The sequence below is a fragment of the Dermochelys coriacea genome, chromosome 1, assembly GCF_009764565.3.
Source record: "Dermochelys coriacea isolate rDerCor1 chromosome 1, rDerCor1.pri.v4, whole genome shotgun sequence".
Taxonomy (NCBI): Eukaryota; Metazoa; Chordata; order Testudines; family Dermochelyidae; genus Dermochelys; species Dermochelys coriacea.
In genome coordinates, this window is record NC_050068.2 from 165,954,128 (window position 1) to 165,977,556 (window position 23,429).

The 23,429-nt window shown below is 43.8% G+C and overlaps 1 protein-coding gene across 2 annotated transcripts in view; it reads left to right on the top strand.

Moving 5' to 3' along the window:
- The first annotated feature begins 7,744 nt into the window (after positions 1–7,744).
- SCAF4 (SR-related CTD associated factor 4) overlaps positions 7,745–23,429 on the top strand; it is a 79,775-nt gene continuing 64,090 nt past the window's right edge. The window contains exon 1 of one of the 2 annotated variants that reach the window (XM_038387760.2): positions 7,745–8,122. In XM_038387760.2, the coding sequence (XP_038243688.1) occupies positions 8,093–8,122 (30 nt within the window). In that variant the 5' untranslated portion in view covers positions 7,745–8,092. The remainder of the gene's footprint in view (positions 8,123–23,429) is intronic. The other variant, XM_038387759.2, reaches the window with a different exon arrangement.

Here is a 23,429-nt window from a genome sequence, read left to right on the forward strand (position 1 = left end):
GGAAAGAGGCCCTCTATATGGTAGCCAGCTTCCAAACTTAAAAATGGATTAGAACCCAGGGCTTTAAGTAGGACCTAAATACTTGGAACAGAACTTGAAAGCAGCATGCACGCATACTGATTTTGACATTTACTTAGAAGACAGGATTTCAGGAAATCCTGCTCAAGAACTTCATACCCCATCAATTACACCCGTAAATGAGAATATGACAGTGATGACAATACCTCAGGTGATAACTGCTCTTTATCTAATGATTCATCAGAGTAACAATCAAAGGCAAATATGGAGAATCAAGGAAAAACATGTGAAAACAACATTTTTATTATTATCACCAATCATTTTGTCAATAATGACTTACAATGGTCATAATGATTTAGAAGACACTAAGGAAAGCTTAGGTTGCTCAGCACCTTGCAGGATCAGGATCTACTATGTTACTTTGCAAAAAAAAAAAAAAAATTGATAAGAACTGTCATAATCATACATCTGCCAATGGTAATGTAAATTGAAATCAATGAGGCAGAAAGTTGCATTATGGTAGAAACGACAGCAAAGATGCCAAAGGCGGAGAACGATTTCAGAAATAAACAAGCTTGCGTAAAGAACTCTAGCCCTGCAGTGCTGATGAAATATGAGTAAAAGTCATGAAGCATCAACAATTTTTCCGTTACATCAGATAACTGTGATTTATATATAGCATACTCACACCAGGTATCTATACATCTTTTCTTTAGTACAGTCATCCCTGTGCTAATAATATGAGCATGAAGACTGAACTGTGTTAAAATAACCCACGTACAGCCGTAAAAAAAAAAGGGGGAAATCCTAAGCTTCCAAAGCACAGATGAAAACTATATCAAAAAAGGAAAAAAAGGTTGAAATTATAAAATATATGGCATTGAAGTCATGTAAAATGTTCAGTAAGCCATACTGCATTCAAGCTTTTTGAGATACAGACCGTAATTTATTATATGTTTGTATAGTACCTGACTCAGTGTGGCCCAACCTGATTATGGCCTGTAGGTGCTATCACAATATAAAATGTTAAATAATAATAAAATGACAGTGAGCTTTTTTGCATGCAGACTGGGTCATAAGTAATGCAGGCATCCCAAACTCATGCTGATAAAACCTTTGTACTATACCATATGATCATGTATTGTATATTGTGTAATGTATGTGACACTCTGGTTACTTTTTCCAGACCTGAAGAAGAGCTCTGTGAAGCTCAAATCTTGCCCCTTTGACCAACAGAAGTTAGTCTAATAAAGATATTACTTCACCTACCCTGTATTTCTCATATCTAATCTATATAAATAAATAAAATATCTGCCATTCTTGATGTTTTACCACATTTTGGTCCTGATCCTGCAAACCTTAAAGTGCATGTTTAACTTTATACACATAAGTAGTCCAAAGACTTCAGTGGAACTATTCTCATGTGCAAAGTGAGAATGTGCCTTAGAGTAAGCAGGAACCAGACTGTAATGTTTTGGTCTATTCATATCTTTGAAACAAATAGGAGTTTTCTTCGTTGTTGACTTTCTGCTATTAAATTGTACTGACAATTGTGTAACTGACAAAAATATAGTTATCAATAGAACATGATTTTATTATTCATATAATTTTATATATAAACTACCTCCTCTTCACACCAATGTGGTTAGGGTACTGAAAAAGCAATTGCACATTTGAATTAAATAATCACAGAGCACCTGACCATTTATTATAGTTGTAACAGCTCCTCTCTTCACGAGGGTCAGTGATATAAAACTAGTAAAATGAGAACTTTTAAGATCAAAGTTCTGAGCCATTAAACTGCCTCCACTTAGCACTCAGGAGCTGCAAAAAGAGGAGTTTTGCAAGGGAGTTTGGACGAGGGCATGCGGAGAGGGAGATATACCTAACAAACACTCTAAACTTAGGCCACTAAACCTCCAACCAAAAACAAAACAAAACAAAAAACCCTGCAAGAATAAAAATAATGCAGACTGAAGTCCAGCACCACAGTTGGAGGGTATCCAGTTTGTTGCATTGAATGCATGAACAATTACCTGCCTCGTGGGCAGGTGTCATGTGTGTGCTTACAGTGCAAGCAGCTCTTGGCTCTCAGAGACACAGTACGGGCTCTTGAGGCCAGAGTGGCTGAACTGGAAGAGCTAAGGGAGATTATATATCTATCTGTATCTATATCTATCTATTTGAGACTTTCAGGGATACAGTAGAACAGTCCCATCCCCAGTCTGATAATCTCTGTGCTACTATGGAGGATGAAAGTCTCAGGAAAGGAGAATATCAAGAAGGAGCAGAGGGAAATAATCCCATAGTTGGAACCCTCTTTCCAAATGATGTCATGGTTTTCCCTCACACTGATGCCCCTCCTGGGGAGGAAACCCCAGTTATTAGGAAGAGCTAGGTAATAAAAATGGACGATTCAGTTGTACGAGATAGACAGTTGGGTTTGTGATGTTTAGGAGAACCACATGCCTTCCAGGTGAAAAGGTTGCAAATCTCATGAAACATCCAGACAGATGTACAGAATCACAGAAGTGTAGGACTGGAAAGGATCTCAATAGGTCATCTGCTCCCGTCCCCTGCACTCAATGCAGGACTACATAACTAGACAATTTCTGACAGGTATTCTTAAAAACCTCCTATGACAGAGATTCATTAACTACCCTGACAGAAAGTTATTCCTAACGTTCAACCTAAACCTTCCTTGCTTCAATTTAAGCCCATCGCTTCTTGTCCTGTCCTCAGAGATTAACAAGAACAATTGTTCACCTTCCTCCTTATAACAACCTTTTATGTACTTAAAAAACTTGTCCCAGCCTGCCTCCCCCCGGATGAAGTGAGCTGTAGCTCATGAAAGCTTATGCTCAAATAAATTTGTTAGTCTCTAAGGTGCCACAAGTACTCCTTTTCTTTTTGTGAATACAGACTAACATGGCTGCTACTCAAACAGAAATGAGGATTTCACATCCCACCTATTGGTAAGCGAGTTCTTGCCAGACAGGATGCTATCAAACTAAGTTTCCTTTTACATCTTCTAGGCACTTCCCTTTCTCTGGAGGTGATAGGAATACAATCCTGTCCTAACAATGCCTAACAGCCCAATAGCACTTTATTTCAATGTGACTAGTTTGGAATGTGAGGATGTGACTGGTCGCTTCCCAGCTTATGGCTGCCTCGGTTGCTTAGCCAAAGATCTTAGCCTAAGCACAGGGCCTCAGACTGTCACAGTAAGAGAAGGACCTTACACCGGCAGACAGTGATTTTGATTCTTTCTTTTATACCTCTATAACTAGCTAAGTGATAAGAATACAGCTAAATTTTTTAGAGTATAGGCCTTTACACACAGGTTTGAATATGTATATCCTAACAGGTAGCAGAGGATGTTTTAAACTAAGAGCTGGAGGAACGCCCAGAGGTGTGATGGAACACAGGGCTCAAGCGGAGACATCCCTAGGGAATGAATTTATTAAAGGGAGAACTCTATATCCTAGTAAAGAGAAATTAGTAAAGCACAGGTAGGAGCTAGTGAGAAAGTCAAATGTAATAGAGTCCCATTTAAATATAAACACATAAAGACGGCAAATGAACATTGACAAAATGTACAAGTGCTTATATACAAATGCTGCAAGTCTAAATACTAAGAAGGGGGAAAGTACAGTGCCTGGCATTAAATGAGGATTTTGATATAATAAGCATCATGGAAATCTGTATCCTGATGATAATCAACAAGACATGGTAATACCAGGATACAAAATATACAGGAATGACAACTTGGATCATACTGGTGGAGGAGTGGCACTACACGTGAAATAAAGTAACAATCTTAAATTAATAAAACTGTACCATGAAATCTCTATGGAGAGAAATTCCATGCTCGAACAACAGGAGTACAGCGGTAGGAATATACTATCGACAACCTGACTGGGATGGTGACATTGATTGTGAAATGCTCAGGGAGATTAGAGAGGCTATAAAGACAGAAAATGCAATGAGAGGGGATTTCAACTATCCTCATATTGATTGGGTATGTCACCTCAGGAAGGGATGCAGAGATAAAATTTCTAGCCAGGTTAAATGACTGCTTTTTGGAGCAACTAGTCCTGGAACCCACAAGGGAAAGGCAATTCTTGATTTAGTCCTAAGTGAAGCACAGGATCCGGTCAAAATGTGTACATAGCTAAACCATTTGGTAATAATGACCATAATGTAATTAAACTTAACATCTTTGTAGGTGAAAGAATACAAAAAAAAAAAAAAACCAAAAAAACCAAACCCATCACAATAGCATTTAACTTTAAAAAGGGGAACTACACAAAAATGAGGACACTTGTTTGATGGAAATTAAAAGGAGCTGTCACAAGGGTTAAATGCCTGCAAGCAGCATGGGGACTATTTAAAAACACCATATGAACACCAATGAAAGGACCAAAAGAATGCAACCAGGGTGAAACAGCAGAGTAATGGAGGCCACCAGAAGCAAAAAGGCATTCTCTAAAATTTGGAAGTCAAAACCTAGTGATGATAATAGGTAGGACCAAAAATTCAAGTTAAGTGTAATAACTTGGTCTGTATAATAAGGCAGACCAGGAAAGAATTTGAAGAGTAATTAGCTAAGGACACAAAAACTAACCGCAATTTTTTTTTTTAAAAGTACATCAAAAGCAGAAAGCCTGACAAAGTGAGTGTGGCCACCGAATGATTGAGGTGCTAAAGGAGAACTCACGAAAGACAGGGTCATGTTTGGAAGAGTCAACATGGCTAATGGGAAAATCATGAATCACAAATAAATTAGAATTATTTGAGAGTGACAACAAACATGTGGACAAGGGTGATCCAGCTGATTTAGTGTACTTGTAGTTTCAGAAAGCTTTTGACAAGGTCTCTCACCAAAGGCTCTTAAGCAAAGAAGGGAGTCATGGAGTAAGAGGGAAAGTCTTCCTGAATCAGTAACTGGTTAAAAGATAGGAAACAAAGGGTAGGAATAAGTGGTCCATTTTCACAGCAGAGAGAGATCTGGAAAAGGGGGGGTTGATGGTAAACAGTGAACTGGCAAAATTTGCAGATGATACAAAATTACTTAAGATAGTTCAGTCCAAAGCTGACTGTGAAGAGGTACGATAAGTCCAAAGCTGACTGTGAAGAGGTACAAATGGATCTTACAAAACTGGGTGACTGGGCAAGAAAATGGCAAATAAATTCAATGTCGATAAGTGCTATGTAGTGTATATTGGAAACATAATCCCAACTATACATGCAAAATGATGAGGTCTAAATTAGCTGTTACCACTCAAGAAAGATCTTGGGGTCATAATGGTAGTTCTCTGAAAACTTCTACTCAATATGCAGTGGCAGTCCAAAAAGCAAACAGAATGTTAGGAACCATTAGGAAAGGTATAGATAATAAGACAAAAATATCACAATGCCACTATGTAAATCCCTGACACCACCCACACCTTGAATACTGTGTGCAATTCTGGTCATCTCATTTCAAAATGATATATTATAATTGGAAAAGTTGCAGAGAAGGGTAATGAAAATGATTAGGGGTATGAAACAGCTTTCATACCAGGAAAATTTAAAAAGACTGGGACTGTTCAGCTTAGAAATACATGACTGAAGGGGACATGATAGAAATCTATAAATCTGCAAATGGCATGAAGACAGTGAATCAGGAAATGTTATTTACCCTTTCGCATAACACAAGAACTAGGGGTCACCCAATGATATTAACAAAAGAAAGTATTTCTTCACACAATGCACAGTCAACCTATGAAACTCGTTGCCAGGGGATGTTGTGAAGGCCAAAAGTATAACTGTTTCAAAAAAGAATTAAATAAGTTCCTGGACAATAGGTCCATCAATGGCTATTAGCCAACATGGTCAGGGACACAAACCCATACTCCAGGAGTTCCAAAATCTCTGACCGCCAGAAGCTAGGACTGGATGATAGGAGATAGATAATTTATAATTGACCTATTCTCTTTATTCCCTCTGAAGCATCTGGCATCGGCCACTATCAGAAACGGGATACTGAGCTAGACAGACCATTAGTCTGACCCAGTATGGCCATTCTAATGTTGTTAGCCTTCCTTCATGCTCCCCAGCCTGGTGGTGGCCTGCCTCCTTCACAATCCAAATCTGACCCAACCCAAAGAATGTCAAGGTATTTTCATACCTGACCCCAACACCTGTAGCTGGGTTCTACAGGGTTTGGCACAGATTGCAAGCTTCTAGCATCCTGTTTTGATTTGAAAACTTCAAGAAAGGGGAATCTAAAAATGAGAACAAGCTATCAAGGGAAATGGTAATCACCTTTCCCTTTGCCTTTCAAATGTACATTCCACTTTCATGCCACATCTGCTGAATCTGTAGATGAACTACTATCCCCCACGGTCTGTACAGAGAAGGTGGGTGAGGTAATAACTTTTCCTGGACCAACTTCTGTTGATGAAAGAGACAAGCTTTTGACCTTACACAGATCTCTTCTTCAGATGTGGGAAAGGTTTGTACAGTCAGGATATGACTTTACAATTCAAAAGAACAATGAGCATGCAAGGGTCTCAGAGAATCACTACTGCTCAACCAAGCATTAAAAAAATCATAGGTCAGTCCCTCCACCCCCAAATGATGAGATTAATTATTTTAACTCGCGATTTTTAAGCCAAAGTTGGGTTCTATTTATTTTCCTTTTGAGCTTTTAGAGTGCTCCAAGTCAACTTTTCTCTTCAACTCTGAGAGCTAGAAAGTTGCTTCAAGAAAGAAAGCAGAGATTGTCCTGTAATCCACTGACTCTTATGTGCTGGGGTTTTAAGAAAACACAAAATATCATGGAATGCATTCGATGAAGTGAGCTGTAGCTCACGAAAGCTTATGCTCAAATAAATTTGTTAGTCTCTAAGGTGCCACAAGTTCTCCTTTTCTTTTTGCGAATACAGACTAACACGGCTGCTACTCTGAAACAAAATATCATGGAACTCACAATAAAATCATGACAGTTAGCAACACCAGAGCATCATGATGAAAAAAAGAGACTCCATTGAAAAGAATACTGTGGGGGCAGGAAAAGCATCCCACTGTCTCTCTGAATAAACTCTGACTTCTCCAATACTTTGGCATCACATACTTTGCTTGGTAACCCTACAAAGACATCCAATAGAAAGTCACAATGATTCCTCACAGACTTACAGCGCTATTGAATCACAGCCTTTGCTGACCATGTACTCATCATGACTTGGGACACAACACGGGCCTCCAGCCTAGTTTGTGAAGCCCCAAACGTACAAATCTCTCTCTGTGACCCCTGGGCACTTTGCTCACCTTATTCACAGCCCCCCCTGCCCTACTTGGAGGTATTACCACGCACGCCTCCAGCCCAGCCCCAGCGGTTCCCCAAATGCTAAACCCATTGGCCAGCATTCATCTGGGTAGCCACCTTCCTCGGGGCACTTGCCAGTCTGTGGACACCGGGGCCAGCTGCAGGCAGAGGCAGAGCGCCTTGTGCCTTCGGGAGCGCGGAGACCATTGCTCGCCCTTCTTGCACAGGGGGGCTCCCTTTGCTGGGTTGGGGCGGGGTGGGAGAGGGGGAGGGGGAGGGAGAGGGAAGACCGCTCTCCCCTCCCGTTGGGCTAGGTGAACCTGACCCCTTCCTCCACCCGCAAACACCCCGCTCTGGATGCGGGCAGCAGGGGGAGGGGAAGAGAAGCGAAAGATTTATCTCGCCCCGCCCCTTTCCCCCTCTCCCCGGGGGCGGGGCCGCTGCTGACATGGCGGGGCTCGAGAGAGTAACAGGGGAAGGGGGGGGGGGCGGTCACGTGGCGTCCTCGCAACCGCGCCGCGCGCGCTCTCTCCTGTGGGTGGCGCGGGGCCGGGAGGCCTACGCGATCCCAGGGTGCTGTGCGCGGCGTGGGCTCCCTCCGCCATCCCGCTGGGAGAGACGGTCTGTGCGGAGCCCTGCCAGCGAGACGCCGCCTGCGCGTAGAGCTCCGCCGCCGAACGGACATGTTAGCGCGGAGCCCCTGAGCGGGACCGAGCCTCCCGCCTCCCGCCGCCGCGGGCACCCGCACCAGCCGCCGCCAACATGGAGGCCGTGAACGCCTTCAACCAGGAGGTGGGAGTCGGGGAGCGCGGGGGGAGGTCGGGCCGGGCCGGGCCCGGCCCGGCGGCCAGGGAGCGGTTCTGGGGGTCACGAAGCCGCTACCGCGGCCGCCTGCCCCGCTGCTTCCTGCCCCGGGGCGAGGGAGAGCCGAGGCCCGGCCCAGCAGAGGCCTCCGCGGAGACCCAGGTAGTGGCCGGCCTGCGGCCTCCCCTCGCTCCGGAGGCTGTTCGGGCCCCCTGGGTCTGATGGAGGCCGGGCGGCCCAGCGCTCCCCCGCCCCAGGAGCGGCCAGCTCCGCGTTCCTTCGGGAGAGGCCCGGGGATCCCCGCCTCCTCCCTGCCGCACGCCCAGCGCGCGGGCCGCCCGGGAGCTGGGGCGCGCGGCCGGGCCCTCGTGCCCAGGCGTTACCCCGGGCGCGCTACGCCCCGCGGGGGCCGGGTGGTTCACAGCCGGGGCGCCTCCTTCCCTGCCGGGGCTGGGGGAGGAAGCGACCACGTGAACGCGCGGCAGATAGCACGGGCTGGGTAGCAGCAAACGAAGGGGCTGCCCGCGATCGAACAGGAACTTCTCCGTCTGCGGGTTCGGAGCAGCGTGTGGGGAAAGGGTCAGGTGACAAGCCCCGAAACGAAGCATGTGGCGGGTGGGGAGAAGTTGGGACCAGTCTCCTTTCACGAGACATAGAAGGCCCTTGTGCCATCTCCGACACTCTTTTCTTTCGGCTGCTGCTGGTTGTTGCAACTCTGCCTGATCTGAAAACTCTCTAGATAGCCAATGATATACCAGCGATTGTGTCTTCCAAATTGGACATCAAAATATGCCGGATCCTGATGTCGAAAGTTTTTTTTTCCCATCTACATTTAAAATGAACGTATAGTTGGAGATAACTTTAAATAAAAGTTTTGGTGCATAGGCTGTTCTTGCAAATCATTCTAGGACTACACAAGGAGTTAATTGTAGTGTGTGTTCACTGCAAGTTACCTGCTAAATGTAAGCGCATCTTTAATGTAAGGTTTCCAAGACTTATTCCAGAATGTTTAATGCATTTTGAAGGTTAGTGTGCTGTGAATGGTTGCTGAACAGAAACAGGAAAAATGGCAGACTGCTCTCGTGTGACAAAGTCATGCTGTGTAAAGTTCATTCCTTGCATCTGCATGTCAGTTGCACTAGACTAGAGTATCAGTATGAACATAATTGCATACCTACTTATACTCTACTAAATAACTGACTTCGTATTTTTCTTTTTATAGTATGATTTTTCTATTCCATTCATGAGATCTTTACATTTTGAAATGATACTGATAACTCCATAGCTAAGGAGTGAATTTTGAGTGTGAGTTTTAACCAGCACTTTTCATTTAAATTGACACGTTCCTTATTTTGACACAATTGTCAGTTTGATGGCTCTCCATTTTCCACATTTCAGGCAAGTGGTGGTGTTTTTAAACAGAAATCTACTAAATTATATTAATTGGGGTTAGATTGCACATATTTTGTGCTTTCTATTCTTATTAGCATGTAAGACAGAAATCACCTTTACCTAGCCAAATATCAGTGGAAATATTAGCAGTGCTTGCCACTTCATTCATCTTGTTATATTGCTTCCTTGTACGGCTTAACTTTACTGATATTGGAGAAAATGCCATTCGTACAACTATACAAATTTTATTTGCTGACCCAAATGTTTTAGGTAAATGTGTTAATTTAGATAACCATCAGTATCTTTTGATATTTTAAGTAATCTCATTCTGATGTATTCAAAATGGGTATGTCTTAAATAGCACATCTGGATGCCCAAGAAATACTAGATGTATGATGCCTGACTCTGTCAATATTTTACTTCTGGATACAGAATCAAAAAGAGTACTTGAAATTCTAGTAACTCTGCAGAATTTCAGTTTGATAACTTATGTGAAGACGAAATTGTATTAAAACATGTACCCAGTTGAGATTTTAATATGATTTTCCTCACAAATGGCTTATTCTCTATGGTTCCAATTCTGCAGTCACTTGTGCATTTGCTTAACTTTATGCTCAATGGGATTTACTCATCTGTTCAGTTCAATGTTTAGTTTCCTGGCTTTCTTTTGATGCCCACAAGAAATTAGTTTATATATTTGAAAACTAAATAAAAAACTCAGCTCTTAATCCCTTCTCTGAATTTCGCAGTTTGACCTTTCCTCTGTATCTGTATGTTGGATTGTAAAGAGATTTGGGAAAACACTAAATTTTCTACAGCAATAAGTGCATTGTTTGTGCTAAACAAACAATTATTATGCCTACTATATTTTTACTCAGATTTTTAGCACATATTGCCAACTGGTGGTATTTGGTAGTCCTGTAATGTAGTGTATTACCCGTCAGGTAACTAGTTTGAACCAGGTACTCCTGAAACAATGAATTAGAATTTGTGAATTGTTTTTAAAGTATACAGTTTTGTAGTTAAATATATAGTGAGCATAACTAATGGGTAACATATTGAAGTGCAAAATCCTACTAACACATTGCTTGAGAAAACCAGTATACCAAAAAGATGACCACCTCACCCATGTGAGAAAAGTATGTAATGTTTCTTTTCCAGTGTTCACTTTGGTTATACTTTGGTTTGGCAGTGTAGGTTTAGCTTTGCTAAGTTAACTAATTTTTTTTTTTTAAATTCGAATTATAAAAAATTAGGGACCAGTAGTGCTTATTATAGGCTTCTGCACTAGAAATGCTGCAGTGGCACTGCTGTAGCATTTCAGAGTAGACACGTGCTACACCAACAGGAGAGGTTCTTCCGTCGCCGTAGTTAATCCACCTCCCCAAGAGGCAGCACTAGAGCGATGGAAGAATTCTTCCATTGACCTAGCACTGTCTACAGAGGGAGTTAGGTCGGCTTAATTATGTCACTCAGGGGTGTGTATTTTTCACACCCCGAGTGATGTAGCTAGGTCAACCTGACTTTTTAATGTAGACTTGGCCTAAGCTTCTGTATTCAGCTTTGCCAATGGAAGTAATATAAGAGCCAACAGACTGATGATTGTGCATTGTTATAATTTTATGATTATGTTAAGAACCAAGCAGTGTCATCATTCACTTCTACATGTGACTGAGGGTGGAGATAAAGACGCTGTACCCAAAGTCAGTAACACCCCCCAAAAATGGAGAGAGGATATTCGGGTAGACACTTCTTCTTTGTCTACAACTTTAGCTCAGTTCTTTATTATTGATGAATGGGCAGTTGACCAGACAATTGAATTTTTGATCTAGTTACTAATGACAGATCTCATTTTGCAATGTCAGTGTACCTCTGTCTTTTCCTCCCAATCTTTTCCCTAGTCACTCACCTGTTATCAGCTAGCACTATTTCCTTACATGAAGAGAGCAATATTATAGCACAATGTTAGTTCTGCTATAATTAAGGTTAGAACAGTTTTCTCTTTAAAGCCTGACCCTTTTAAATGCTCTAAAATCCACATGGTTACTTGGATTGCCTTGTAATTTGGTTTGCTTTGTGGTGATACAGAGTAGAGTAAGTGATCCAAATTTGGGATAATTTGATCATGGGGAATACTGAGATACAATCCCTTCTCCCCTCCCCGCCCCAACAGTTTTTCTTAAGGTTGATGGAGTATGCCAACGTATTTTTGTTCAGAGTCAGGGAACTGATCATGCCCAAAATGGTCTCCATTGCAGGACATGTACTCCAGCTATTGCAGGGCATCTACTGCTCCTTGAGGGGAGCAAATTGAAAATAGTAGCAAAAGAGTTCAGCTCTCTAGTTAGGCACATGCCTAACGTTCAGGCTTACTGGCCAGCAGGTTTTCACTACAGCTGGGTAGCTAAAGTGGATATGCAGTAGCCATTGAGTCAGACCTACACCCAGCTAGTGTGAGTTCAAGTCTGACCTCGAGCAGAAATCTGAAAAAGGTTGTAGGCCTGTTGCTAAAGTGTGTCTGTCAGGTGTGTTTGGCAAAATGTATTGAACCAGAAAATAAATTATGCATGCAAATGCTTGCTGGGATGGTAGTGGGGTTTGGGAGCAGAGAAGTGGGAGGGATAGGGAAGAGGGGTATGGAGCTGCATTGAGGGTGGCAGGGGGTCAGACACTGGGAGTGGAGACAAGGAGGTAGGTGACACAGCTAGAGTGAGGGTTTAGGGTTGGGGAGGTGCGGCGTATCGATGCTTTACAATTAAGATTGAGATGATTGAGTGCTATAAAATCCACATGTGTACTTGCGTTGGCTTGACTTTTCCTGTGCTTCGGGGGGGGCATGAGGTGGGGATAGTGAATCAGATTGGGGTCTGATGTTCTAATGGCTCAATGGGATAACAAGGGGAAGGTGAGCTGGAAATGGTGGAGGGGCTATATGTTGCAGGGGTGTTATCCATCCCCCCCCCCCCCCACACACACACCAATTTTCTCAGGTCCTTAAGGTTACTGTAACCACTGTGTAATAAAACTCAACTTTGGGGGGCAAATAACATGCAAGACTTCTTTCACCGGCCCTATTAGCAGTTACACACTCCAAACTTTTTAGAGCATGACGATTATTCCCATTCCATAATAACAGTGGTAGGGGGTGGGGCCTTAGGATCATATATCAACTGTGTGGTGTGATGAAAAGAGGGGACTGGAGTCTGAGACTCGGAGAATCTAGGCTTTGTTCCCAGTTTTGTCACTGGGCCTTCTGGGTGATGTTGGCCAAGTCATGTCATTTCTCTGTGTGTCAGTTTCCGCATCTGTAGAATGGGGATAATGACATTACCCTACTTGGTAAAGTGGTGTTGAGATCTACTGATGAAAAGTGCCATGTAAGAACTAGGTACTATCTTTACCTGGCCACAGTAGCATCCCCACAGCAAACCTACATGATAAATACAATTGCCTAAATGGCCATCAACTCTTACCAATGACACAACTTTCTGTCTGTTTTTCTTTTTGTTGAAAAAACTAGAAAATTCACTGGCAAAAAATTAACATAGTTAAGATTGCCCAGTGATACATTGTTCCTTTCAAGAAGGTGAAGTTCAGTAAAACTCAAATGTGAAAACCAAGTATTTCAAACTCAGACTTCTGAAAAGCAGGATGTAAGTAAGGAATACACCAGCACAACTTTAACTCTCCCCTCCTTTGTGCTGACAATAGGTACTGGGAATTATCTGCATGCATTTCAGCTGCATTCACTGTGTTGGGTGTAGCTGTACTGAATGGTGGAGGGATTAATCGGAGTATTTTGGAAGAGCTGTGATTGTGATATGAGGATCTGGAGGGCTGTGCCCTCGTAGTAGGGTGTCAGTGCAAAGGAGAGAGATGCATGTATATACCCTGAGAGATCCAATATTCCTCCTTTCAGTATTGAGTCATGTAGGTTCTGTCAGTAGCAGGGCACGGGCTGGTGGGAGATGAATGTGATCTGTAGGTTTAATGAAAGGAATGTTAGATGGCATCTTGTGTATAAGGGGGAAGGGGTTATAGATTTTAGCAGATGAAGTGTTCTTTCTGTGGGGTAGGCTATGTGTCTAAATGTAGAGCAGATGTAGGTAGCTCCTGTTAGGTACCGTGCAAAAGAGAATGCATGAATGTGTTATGGGCATATTGGGGCATCGCTCAGAGAGAGCAGAGTTCAGGTTACATAGGTGTGTGCCTAAACTCTGTATTTCCCACTTTTCAAAAGTTTGAGTTTGAAGCACCTTATTGCTTTATTTTCTGGTTTTTAGACGTTTGTTTTGCTGAACTTGGCCTTCTGAAAAGGCATGATATACCACCAGGCAACCTTAGTTCCACATTGACAAAAGTTTTTGTCAGTGGTTTATGTCTGCGTTCAAGGTTTTAAACTTGGTACAGAAACGTGGGTTTACTGTGTTCTGTTCCCCCCCAGTCCACATTAAGAGAATTCTCTGAGAGATCCTGTACAATATTTCCCCAGCTAGTGCAGTGGTTTATGGAAACTGATGCAGTCCTAGTTATTTTATATATATGGAAGAGCAGGAGAGGCACAGTTGCCAATCTCTGATGCTAGGAGGAAAGACTAACCTTGCTGTTTCTCTCTCCTGGCTATCTTGGTTCAAAAGGCAATTGAAGCTCATGCCTTTGTTGCTCCTGCAGAAGGCATGTTTCCCATGTCTGCAGGGGCAATAGAATGAAACAGACTAGTGGTTTGTCTACACTGCATCTCAGTGCAGACTATAGGGGTGTGAATTGCAGAGTACACCAAAGAGTATCTTAATGTAACCTAAAAGAAAAGGAGTTCTTGTGGCATATTAGAGACTAACAAATGTATTTGAGCATAAGCTCTGATGAAGTGAGCTATAGCTCACAAAAGCTTATGCTCAAATACATTTGTTAGTCTTTAAGGTGCCACAAGTACTCGCTTTCTTTTTGCAAATACAGACTAACACAGCTGCTACTCTGAAATCTGTCATTAATGTGACCTAGATACTTTTTAGTTTGCGGCAGTAGCATCCACATGGGGCAGTTAGAGCGCAACTCTGGTGCACTCTGCCATTCATGACCCTGTAGTCCACATTATGGCACTGTGTAGGCATAGCCTGGGATCGTGCCAGTGCTACTCTCCAGATAGCCTTAGGAGTTATTCTGAGTGCATAAGCAGCAGCAGTGGATGTACATTGAGAGGAGAGGGGTGTATGGGAAGAGGAGTAGAAGATATGTGCACGGTTTGAAGGGTATGGTAGTTGCAGTACATCAGAATTTTGGATTCAGCTTGGTCCTTCATTTACTGTACTACCAGGACTGAAATAATTTCATCAGTAAATTCATCCACAGGGGTAAGGAAGGTGCTTTGCATTGCTTTAGTGGCAGCTGCAGAGCAACTAAAGGAGCAGTATCAGTGTGATCCTGAAGGATCCCATGCCCTCTGAACAAGAGACAGAGAACAAGAAAGGTGGAGGATCCTGTCAGAGGCTAGCAGAAGTAAAAAATGGGGAAGTGAAGAGAAGCAACCTTCAAGGAGAGTAGAAGACTTGCCAAGGGAGAAATAAATTAATAAATTGATCTTAGGAGGCAGATTATGTTTCAGGTTTTGAGCTACTGAACTAAGTAGCTCAGACCAAAACTAAAATAGTCTCCTGTATGCTTTTTCATTTCTATTTGAAAGTGTTTATAAAGACGTTTGCCCCAAATGAACTCCTAACTTTGTAAGTTTATCCTTCTAGTCAGCAGGAATACTTTAGTGGACTACGTCTCATGCTAGACTGCCCTTGGTGTATCTTTGGACAGATAAAACTGTGGCTTCATCTTCCAAAGAATCAGTTTATGATGGTCTCTTACTCTTGGCAGCAGCTAGTAGTTGTTAAGCTTCACAGCTTGCATATCAGAGGCTGATACTAATGATGAATCCTCTGAGCCACAGCCCAAGGGCAGAAATTTTGTAGGAATTCCAACATTTCTCTTTTCTCAGTAGCTCTGGGGATTTGTGATAGGATAAGGACCAGGCTTCTATCCAGCAGGTAGACCCTGGACCCATTCATTTTTTATGTGTGTTTCTAGCTAGACCTTTTCAGTCTGATAATCCAATAGTATTACAGGTGCTTTGTTAGCATAAGTTATTTTCTTCTTTCCTTCCTCCTCCATCCCTTCCTGCAAATATTCAGTTAATTTTGCATAGGCATATGAGCAAATATCTAAAATTGTATTTGAATAACCTATAATTTTGTCATTGAAAAATATTTTTAACTGTAATTCAGATGTATTCAACACACTTGTAGAAAAAAATGTGTTCTTGGATTCCTTATGTGCTAATTTTTATGAAGACTTCTTTATATGTTTAGAACAAGACTATACAAGCAGTCAAGCATAGCAACAGCATAGTACTGTATAGGAACACATACTTTCTTTAATGTCTCAGCACCTGATAAGATGTAATGTAGTTGGTTGATTTTTATTACAAAAGGTAAAGATTTTTCAGAGGTGCTAAACGCCTATATTGCTCTTTGGCTTCAGTGGAGTTGTGTGTGCTCAGTTCCTCTGAAAGTCAGGCCCTGGCTGTGTGTGTAGAAAGACTCTCTTCTTAGTCTTAGGGTATGTCTACACTACGAAATTAGGTCGATTTTATAAAAGTCGATTTTTGGAAATCGATTTTATATAGTCGATTGTGTATGTCCCCACTAAGCGCATTAAGTTGGCAGAGTGGGTCTTCAATACCGTGGCTAGCATCGACTTACGGAATGGTGCACTGTGGGTAGCTATCCCACCGTTCCCGCAGTCTCCACTGCCCATTGGAATTGTGGGTTAAGCTCCCAATGCCTGATGGGGCAAAAACATTGTTGCGGGTGGTTTTAGGTACGTCGTCAGTTGCCCCTCCCTCCCTCTTTGAAAGCAATGGCAGACAATTGTTTTGCGCCTTTTTTCCTGAGTTACCCGTGCAGATGTCATACCCTGGCAAGCATGGAGCCCGCTCAGCTCACCGCTGCTGTTGTGAGCATTGTAAACACCTAGCACATTATCCTGGAGTATGTGCAGAACCGGGCTAGGAGACGCCAGCACGAGGACGATTGTGATGAGGACATGGACACAGACGTTCCTGAAAGCACGGGCTGTGGCAATTGGGACATCGTGGTGGCAGTGGGGCTGGTTGATATAGTGGAACGCCGATTCTGGGCCCGGCAAACAAGCCCAGACTGGTGGGACCGCATAGTGTTGCAGGTATGTGATGATTCACATAGGCTGCGAAACTTTCACATGTGTAAGGCCATTTTCCTTGAACTTTGTGAGTTGCTTTCCCCCCACCCTTAAGCACAGGAATACCAAGATGAGAGCTGCCCTGACAGTCGAGAAGCGAATGGCGATAGCCCTGTGGAAGCTTTCAACGCCTGGCTGCTGCCGGTCAGTCGGGAATCAATTTGGAGTGGGCAAGTCTACTGTAGGGACTGCTGTGATCCGAGTAGCCAATGCAATCACTGACGTTCTGCTATCAAGGGTAGTGACTCTAGGAAATGTGCAGGTCATAGTGGATGGCTTTGCTGCAATGGGGTTCCCTAACTGTGGTGGGGCAGTAGACGGAATGCATATCCCTATCTTGGCTCCGGACCACCTTGCCAACCAGTACGTAAACCGCAGTTGGTACTCAATGGTGTGCAAGCACTGGTGGATCACAAGGGATGTTTCACTGACATCAGCGTGGGATGGCCAGGAAAGGTGCATGACGCTTGCACCTTTAGGAACTCCAGGCTGTTTGAGCAGTTGCAAGAAGGGACTTAACTTCCCAGACCAGAAAATTACCGTTGGGGATATTGAAATGCCAATAGTTGTCCTTGGGGACCCAGCCTATCCCTTGCTCCCCTGGCTCATGAAGCTGTCCAGGCAGCCTGGACGGTAGTAAGGAGCATTTCAACTATAGTCTGAACAAGTGCACAATGGTGGTAGAATGTGCCTTTGGACATTTAAAAGCTCGCTGGCGCTGTTTGCTGACTAGATTAGACTTCAGCGCAACCAACATTCCCATTGTTATTGCTGCTTTCTGTGTGCTCCATAATATCTGTGAGAGTAAGGGGGAGATGTTTATGGCAGGGTGGGAGGTTGAAGTAAATCACCTGGCAGCCGATTTTGAGCAGCCAGATACCAGGGCAATTAGAAGAGCACAGCTGGGCACGCTGCACATCAGAGAGGCTTTGAAAACCAGTTTCATGACAGGCCAGGCTACAGTGTGACAGTTGTGTGTGTTTCTCCTTGCTACAAACCCGCCCCTTCGTTGATTTTAATTCCCTGTAAGCCAACCACCCTCCCCCCCTTCGATCACAGCTGGCAAAGGAAATAAAGTAACTATTGTTTTGAAACCATGCATTCTTTCTTTATTTAAAAAAAAAAAAAGTGAGAACTGATGGTAGCCCGGGTGGACTGGGGTGCGGGAGGAGGGAAGGACAAGGCCACATGGTTTATTGTAGCCACACTACAAATAAAAATTGTTTGACAGCCTTCTGTTGCTTGGGCCATCCTCTGGAGTGGAGTGGCTGGGTGCCCGAAGTCTCCCGTCCCCCCATGTTCTTGGGCGTCTGGGTGAGGAGGATATGGAGCTTGGGGAGGAGGGCAGTTGGTTATACAATGGATGCAGTCGGGGGCTGTGCTCTTGTTGGCTTTCCTGCAGCTCCAACAGATGCTTCATCATGTCCGTTTGCTCCCCCATTAGCCTCAGCATCGCCTCCTGCCTCTGCTCTTTGCGCTCATTTAATGCTTTCCTGGCCTCCGCCACTGAATGCCTCCATGCATTAAGCTGTGCCCTATCAGTGCGGGATGTCTGAATGAGCTCGGAAAACATATCATTGCGACTGTGGTTTTTTTTCACCTTCTAATCTGCGATAACCTGAGGGACAGAGATGATAGGGGGAGCATAGAAACATTTGCACCTGGAGGGAGATAAAAAGGGAGAGTAAAATTTAAGATGATACATTTCTGCGAACAAAAGGGAGACTCTTTCACAGTGAATCAAGCAATTCATAGCAGACAGCACATGTGCTTTAGGTACAAGGTTGCATTTTGCATTTTATATTGAGTGCCTGCCTGTATGGTGACACATCACAAATGGCTGGGCAACAGAATTCGGTTTTTCAGGCAGCCATGGTAAGCCTTTTGGTACACAGGGTTGGCTTCTTCCACCTTCATAACATGTGGGAATGGTTTCAAACTGCAGCGCCATCCTTTCCTATAGCAAGCAATGCTGGTCGGGTTTCACATTTAAAAGGAGGGGCTGCGGTTTTCAGGTGCATCTACAGCACACACCTCCCCCCACCCTCCGCGTATCTATTCTCTGGGATGAGCCCTTCACCCCTCCCCTGCCGCGTGCCTATTCTCAGGGATGATCCCTTTTAGCCAAGTGCAAACAATCCATTTTGAACGGGGTCCTTTTACTGTTCCCTTACAAAAATTCCCCTCTTTCAACCAGGTGACCATGAATGATATCATTCTCCTGAGGCTAACACAGAAAGATATAGACCGAATGTTGCTTGAATGCGACCAAAACACAGGACCATTCTGTGCCATGCTTTGTGCTTCAATGATTCCAGACTACTTGCTACTGGCTTGGTGTGGTAAAGTGTCCTATTGTGCAGGATGAAATAAGGCAGCCCTCCCCAGAAACCTTCTGCAAAGGCTTTCAGAGTACCTCCAGGAGAGCTTCATGGACATGTCCCTGGAGGATTCCTGCTCCACCCCAGGCACGTTAACAGACTTTTCCAGTAGCTGTACTGGCCATGAATGCATCCCAATTCTTCAGGGCAAATCAAACATTAAACACTATTGTTTCTAAACTCTGTACTGTAGTTAAAAATGTGCACTCACCAGAGCTGCCTTCTCTGGCTTCAGGGTTGGGGATCCCGCCTTAGGAGGGTATTAGCTCCAGGGTGATGAAAAGGTCCTGGCTGCTGGGGAGAACGGATTCACCGCTTGCCTGCTGCTCCTCCTCATCCACAAAATCTTCCTCCCTGTTGCGTGAGACTTCCCCCTTGCAGGTGTCCATGGACAGTGGTGGGGTAGTGGTAGGGTCCCTGCCAAGAATGCCATGCAGCTGATCATAGAAGCGGCACGTATGGGGCTGTGACCCAGAGCAACCATTTCATAGAATCATAGAATATCAGGGTTGGAAGGGATTTCAGGAGGTCATCTAGTCCAGCCCCCTGCTCAAAGCAGGACCAACTAAATCATCCCAGCCAGGCCTTTGTCAGGTAGGTAGGTAGCTCCCTAGGTAACCCATTCCAGTGCTTCACCACTCCCCTAGTGAAATAGTTGTTCCTAATATCCAACCTGAACCTCCCGCACTGCAACTTGAGACCATTACTCCTTGTTCTGTCATCTGCTACCACTGAGAACAATCTAGATCCATCCTCTTTGGGACCCCCTTTCAGGTAGTTGAAAGCGGCTATCAAATCCCCCCTCATTCTTCTCTTTCACAGGCTAAACAATCCCAGTTCCCTCAGCCTCTCCTCATAAGTCATGTGTTCCAGTTCTCTAATCGTTTTTGTTGCCCTCCGCTGGACCCTTTCTAATTTTTCCACATCCTCCTTGTAGTGTGGGGCCCAAAACTGGACACAGTACTCCAGATGAGGCCTCACCAATGTCGAATAGAGGGGAACGATCACGTCCCTCGATCTCCTGGCAATGCCCCTACTTATACAGTCCAAAATGCCATTGGCCTTCTTGGCAACAACGGCACACTGTTGACTCGTATCCAGCTTCTCATTCACTGTAACCCCTAAGTCCTTTTCTGCAGAACTGCTACCTAGCCATTCGGTCCCTAGTCTATAGCAGTGCATAGGATTCTTCCGTCCTAAGTGCAGGACTCTGCATTTGTCCTTGTTGAACCTCATCAGATTTCTTTTGGTCCAATCCTCTAATTTGTCTAAGTCCCTCTGTATCCTATCCCTACCCTCCAGCGTATCTACGACTCCTCCCAGTTTAGTGTCATCTGCAAACTTGCTGAGGGTGCAGTCTATGCCATCCTCCAGATCATTAATGAAGATATTTAACAAAACCAGCCCCAGGACCGACCCTTGGGGCACTCTGCTTGATACCGGCTGCCAACTAGACATGGAGCCATTGTTCGCTACCCGTTGAGTCCAATGATCTAGTCAGCTTTCTGTCCACTTTATAGTCCATTCATCCAGCCCATACTACTTTAACTTGCTTTCACTTGAACTTTATTCACCATGTTCTGATAGAGATTTATGCTTCAATGTTTGGGCTTGCTGCCTCAACCTGACTGGTTGTGTGTTCTGCCTGGTTTGTTTTGAAATACTCTCGTGTAAGCAGCAATACGTTGTATAAGTAGCTATGTGTGTTGTTTTCCACGGTGATTTGATTGTGACTAGGAACATTTGCCTCCTTTGTCTTTTGGTAGGCTTGCCTGAGCTCCTTAACTTTCATGTGACACTGCTGTGTGTCCCTGATGTAGCCTCTGTCCACCATGCCCTGTGCGATTTTGGCATATACGTTAGTATTTCTTCTTTTTGATCGGAGTTCGGCCTGCACAAATTCTTCTCCCCATACAGCAATCGGATCCAGAGTCTCCCTTTTGGTCCATGCTGGAGCTCGTTTGCGATTTTGGTGGGACTGCATGGTCACCTCTGCTACTGAGCTCGCCACGCTGACCAAACAGGAAATGAAATTCAAAATTTCCTGGGGCTTTTCCTGTGTACCTGGCTAGTGCATCGGAGTTCAAAGTGCTGTCCAGAGTGGTCACATTGGAGCACTCTGGGATAGCTCCGGGAGGCCAATACTATCGAATTGCATCTGCAGTACCCAAATTCGACCCAGCAAGGTCGATATTAGCACTACTTCCCTTGCCGGGGAGGAGTACAGAAGTCGATTTTAAGAGCCCTTTAGGTCGGCTGAATGGGGTTGGTTGTGTAGATGCATTCGTTTTAAAATAGACCTAACACGGCTGAATTCGACCTAACCCCGTAGTGTAGACCAGAGCTTAGATGCCAGATGCCCAGTTTTCAGCATTTGCTGTTGGCCAATTAAGTAACTGATGTTGATGTGAAGAACTATTAACTCGGAAGTTTGAGACTTGTCACATCAGACACACATCTTTTTTTCTGAAAAGTGGGTAATTGTTTGAGCTCCTTGAAGCAGTTTGCAAACCTTCACAGCTTCATGTTTGTGTGCCATGGTATTTAATATGGGTGGAAGCTACTGAACCTGAACAGGGTTCTGTTCAATAGTATCGCAAAACGTATATTTCTCACATTTGGTATTTCCCAGAAGATATAGATATATGTGGTACTCTTATTTTTTAAAGATCATGCCCAGCCCAAAATATATCTTTTTTCCTTGTCTTTGCAAACTTCAGTTTAAAAATGTTCATTGTTTACCACTATCCTTTGCCCTAACTTCATATGGGGATATTTGGTATTTCTACCTCTGTTGTTCCTTTTAAAAATTTTTTAAAAAGATTTATCATTATTTCTGGAATTGCCCCCCACTTCCTTGCTCTTTGATGTTCAATTGTAGTTGATGTACTCGTCTGTGTGGGGAAGACCGCTTTCAAAGTTTGCTTCATTATATTTCCTTGATGAGTTGCCTTAAAATAAAACTTCCTTGTGCTAGAGAAGGTGATTTGGAACTTGTGGGTAAGTGGCAGTGTACATGGACTATGGAAGACCTGCTTTTGGAGAAATTTTTTTCAACATGTTTGTTGGAAAACTTAGACTCATTTAGGAATATTCTTTGATAGTCTGCTGAAGATATCTATATGTTGGACTGTTTCCTTTTGGCCCTAAACAAGGCTTGAAAAAAATCACCAGAAACTTAGTAGCCGGTAGTCAATATCAAAGTTGGGGGTAGAGGGTTCAAAAGCAATACCCTGTTGACAAAGGCCAGCTGCTGGTGTTTAAGGCCTTGTCTACACTGCAGCATTGTCAACAAAAGTTATGCCGCTTTAATTAAACCGCTGTCACATGTCCATACTATGCTCCTTATGTCGGCAGAGCACATCCACACTAGCAGCTCTTAGAATCATAGAACTGGAAGGGACCTTGAGAGGTCATCTAGTCCAGTCCCCTGCACTCATGGCAGGGCCAAGTATTATCTAGACCAGGGATCAGCAACCTTTGGCACGTGGCTGTCAGGGAAATCTGCTGGCAAGCTGGGACCATTTGTTTACCTGCAGCTCCCACTGGCCACGGTTCACTGTTCCAGGATAGTGAGGACTGCGGGAAGCACTGGCTGCCCCTGTAGCGTCTGCAGGTAAACAAACCGTCCTGGCTGATCCCTGATCTAGACCATCCCTTACTGGTGTTTGCCCAAGCCGCTCTTTAAAATCCCCAATGATGGAGATTCTGCACTCTCTCCCTAGGCAATTTATTCCAGTGCTTAACCACTCTGACAGGAAGTTTTTTCTAATGTCTGACCTAAACCGCCCTTGCTGCAATTTAAGCCCATTGCTGCTTGTCCTATTCTCAGAGGTTAAAAAGAACATTTTTTTTTCTTTGTCCTCCTTGTAACAACTTTTTACGTACTTGAAAACTGTTATCATGTTCCCTCTCAGTCTTCTCTTCTCCAGACTAAACAAACCCAGTTTTTTCAATCTTCCCTCATAGGTTATGTTTTCTAGACCTTTAATCATTTTTGTTGCTCTTCTCTGGACTTAATCCAATTTGTCCACATCTTTCTTGAAATGTGGTGCCTAGAACTAGACACATACATACTCCAGTTGAGGCCTAATCAGCGCAGAGTAGAGTGGAAATATTACTTCTCGTGTCTTGCTTACAATATTCCTACTAATACATCCTAGAATGTTTGCTTTTTTTTGCAACAGCATTACACTGTCGACTTATATTTTGCTTGTGATCCACTATGAACCCCAGTACTCCTTCCTAGGCAGTCGTTT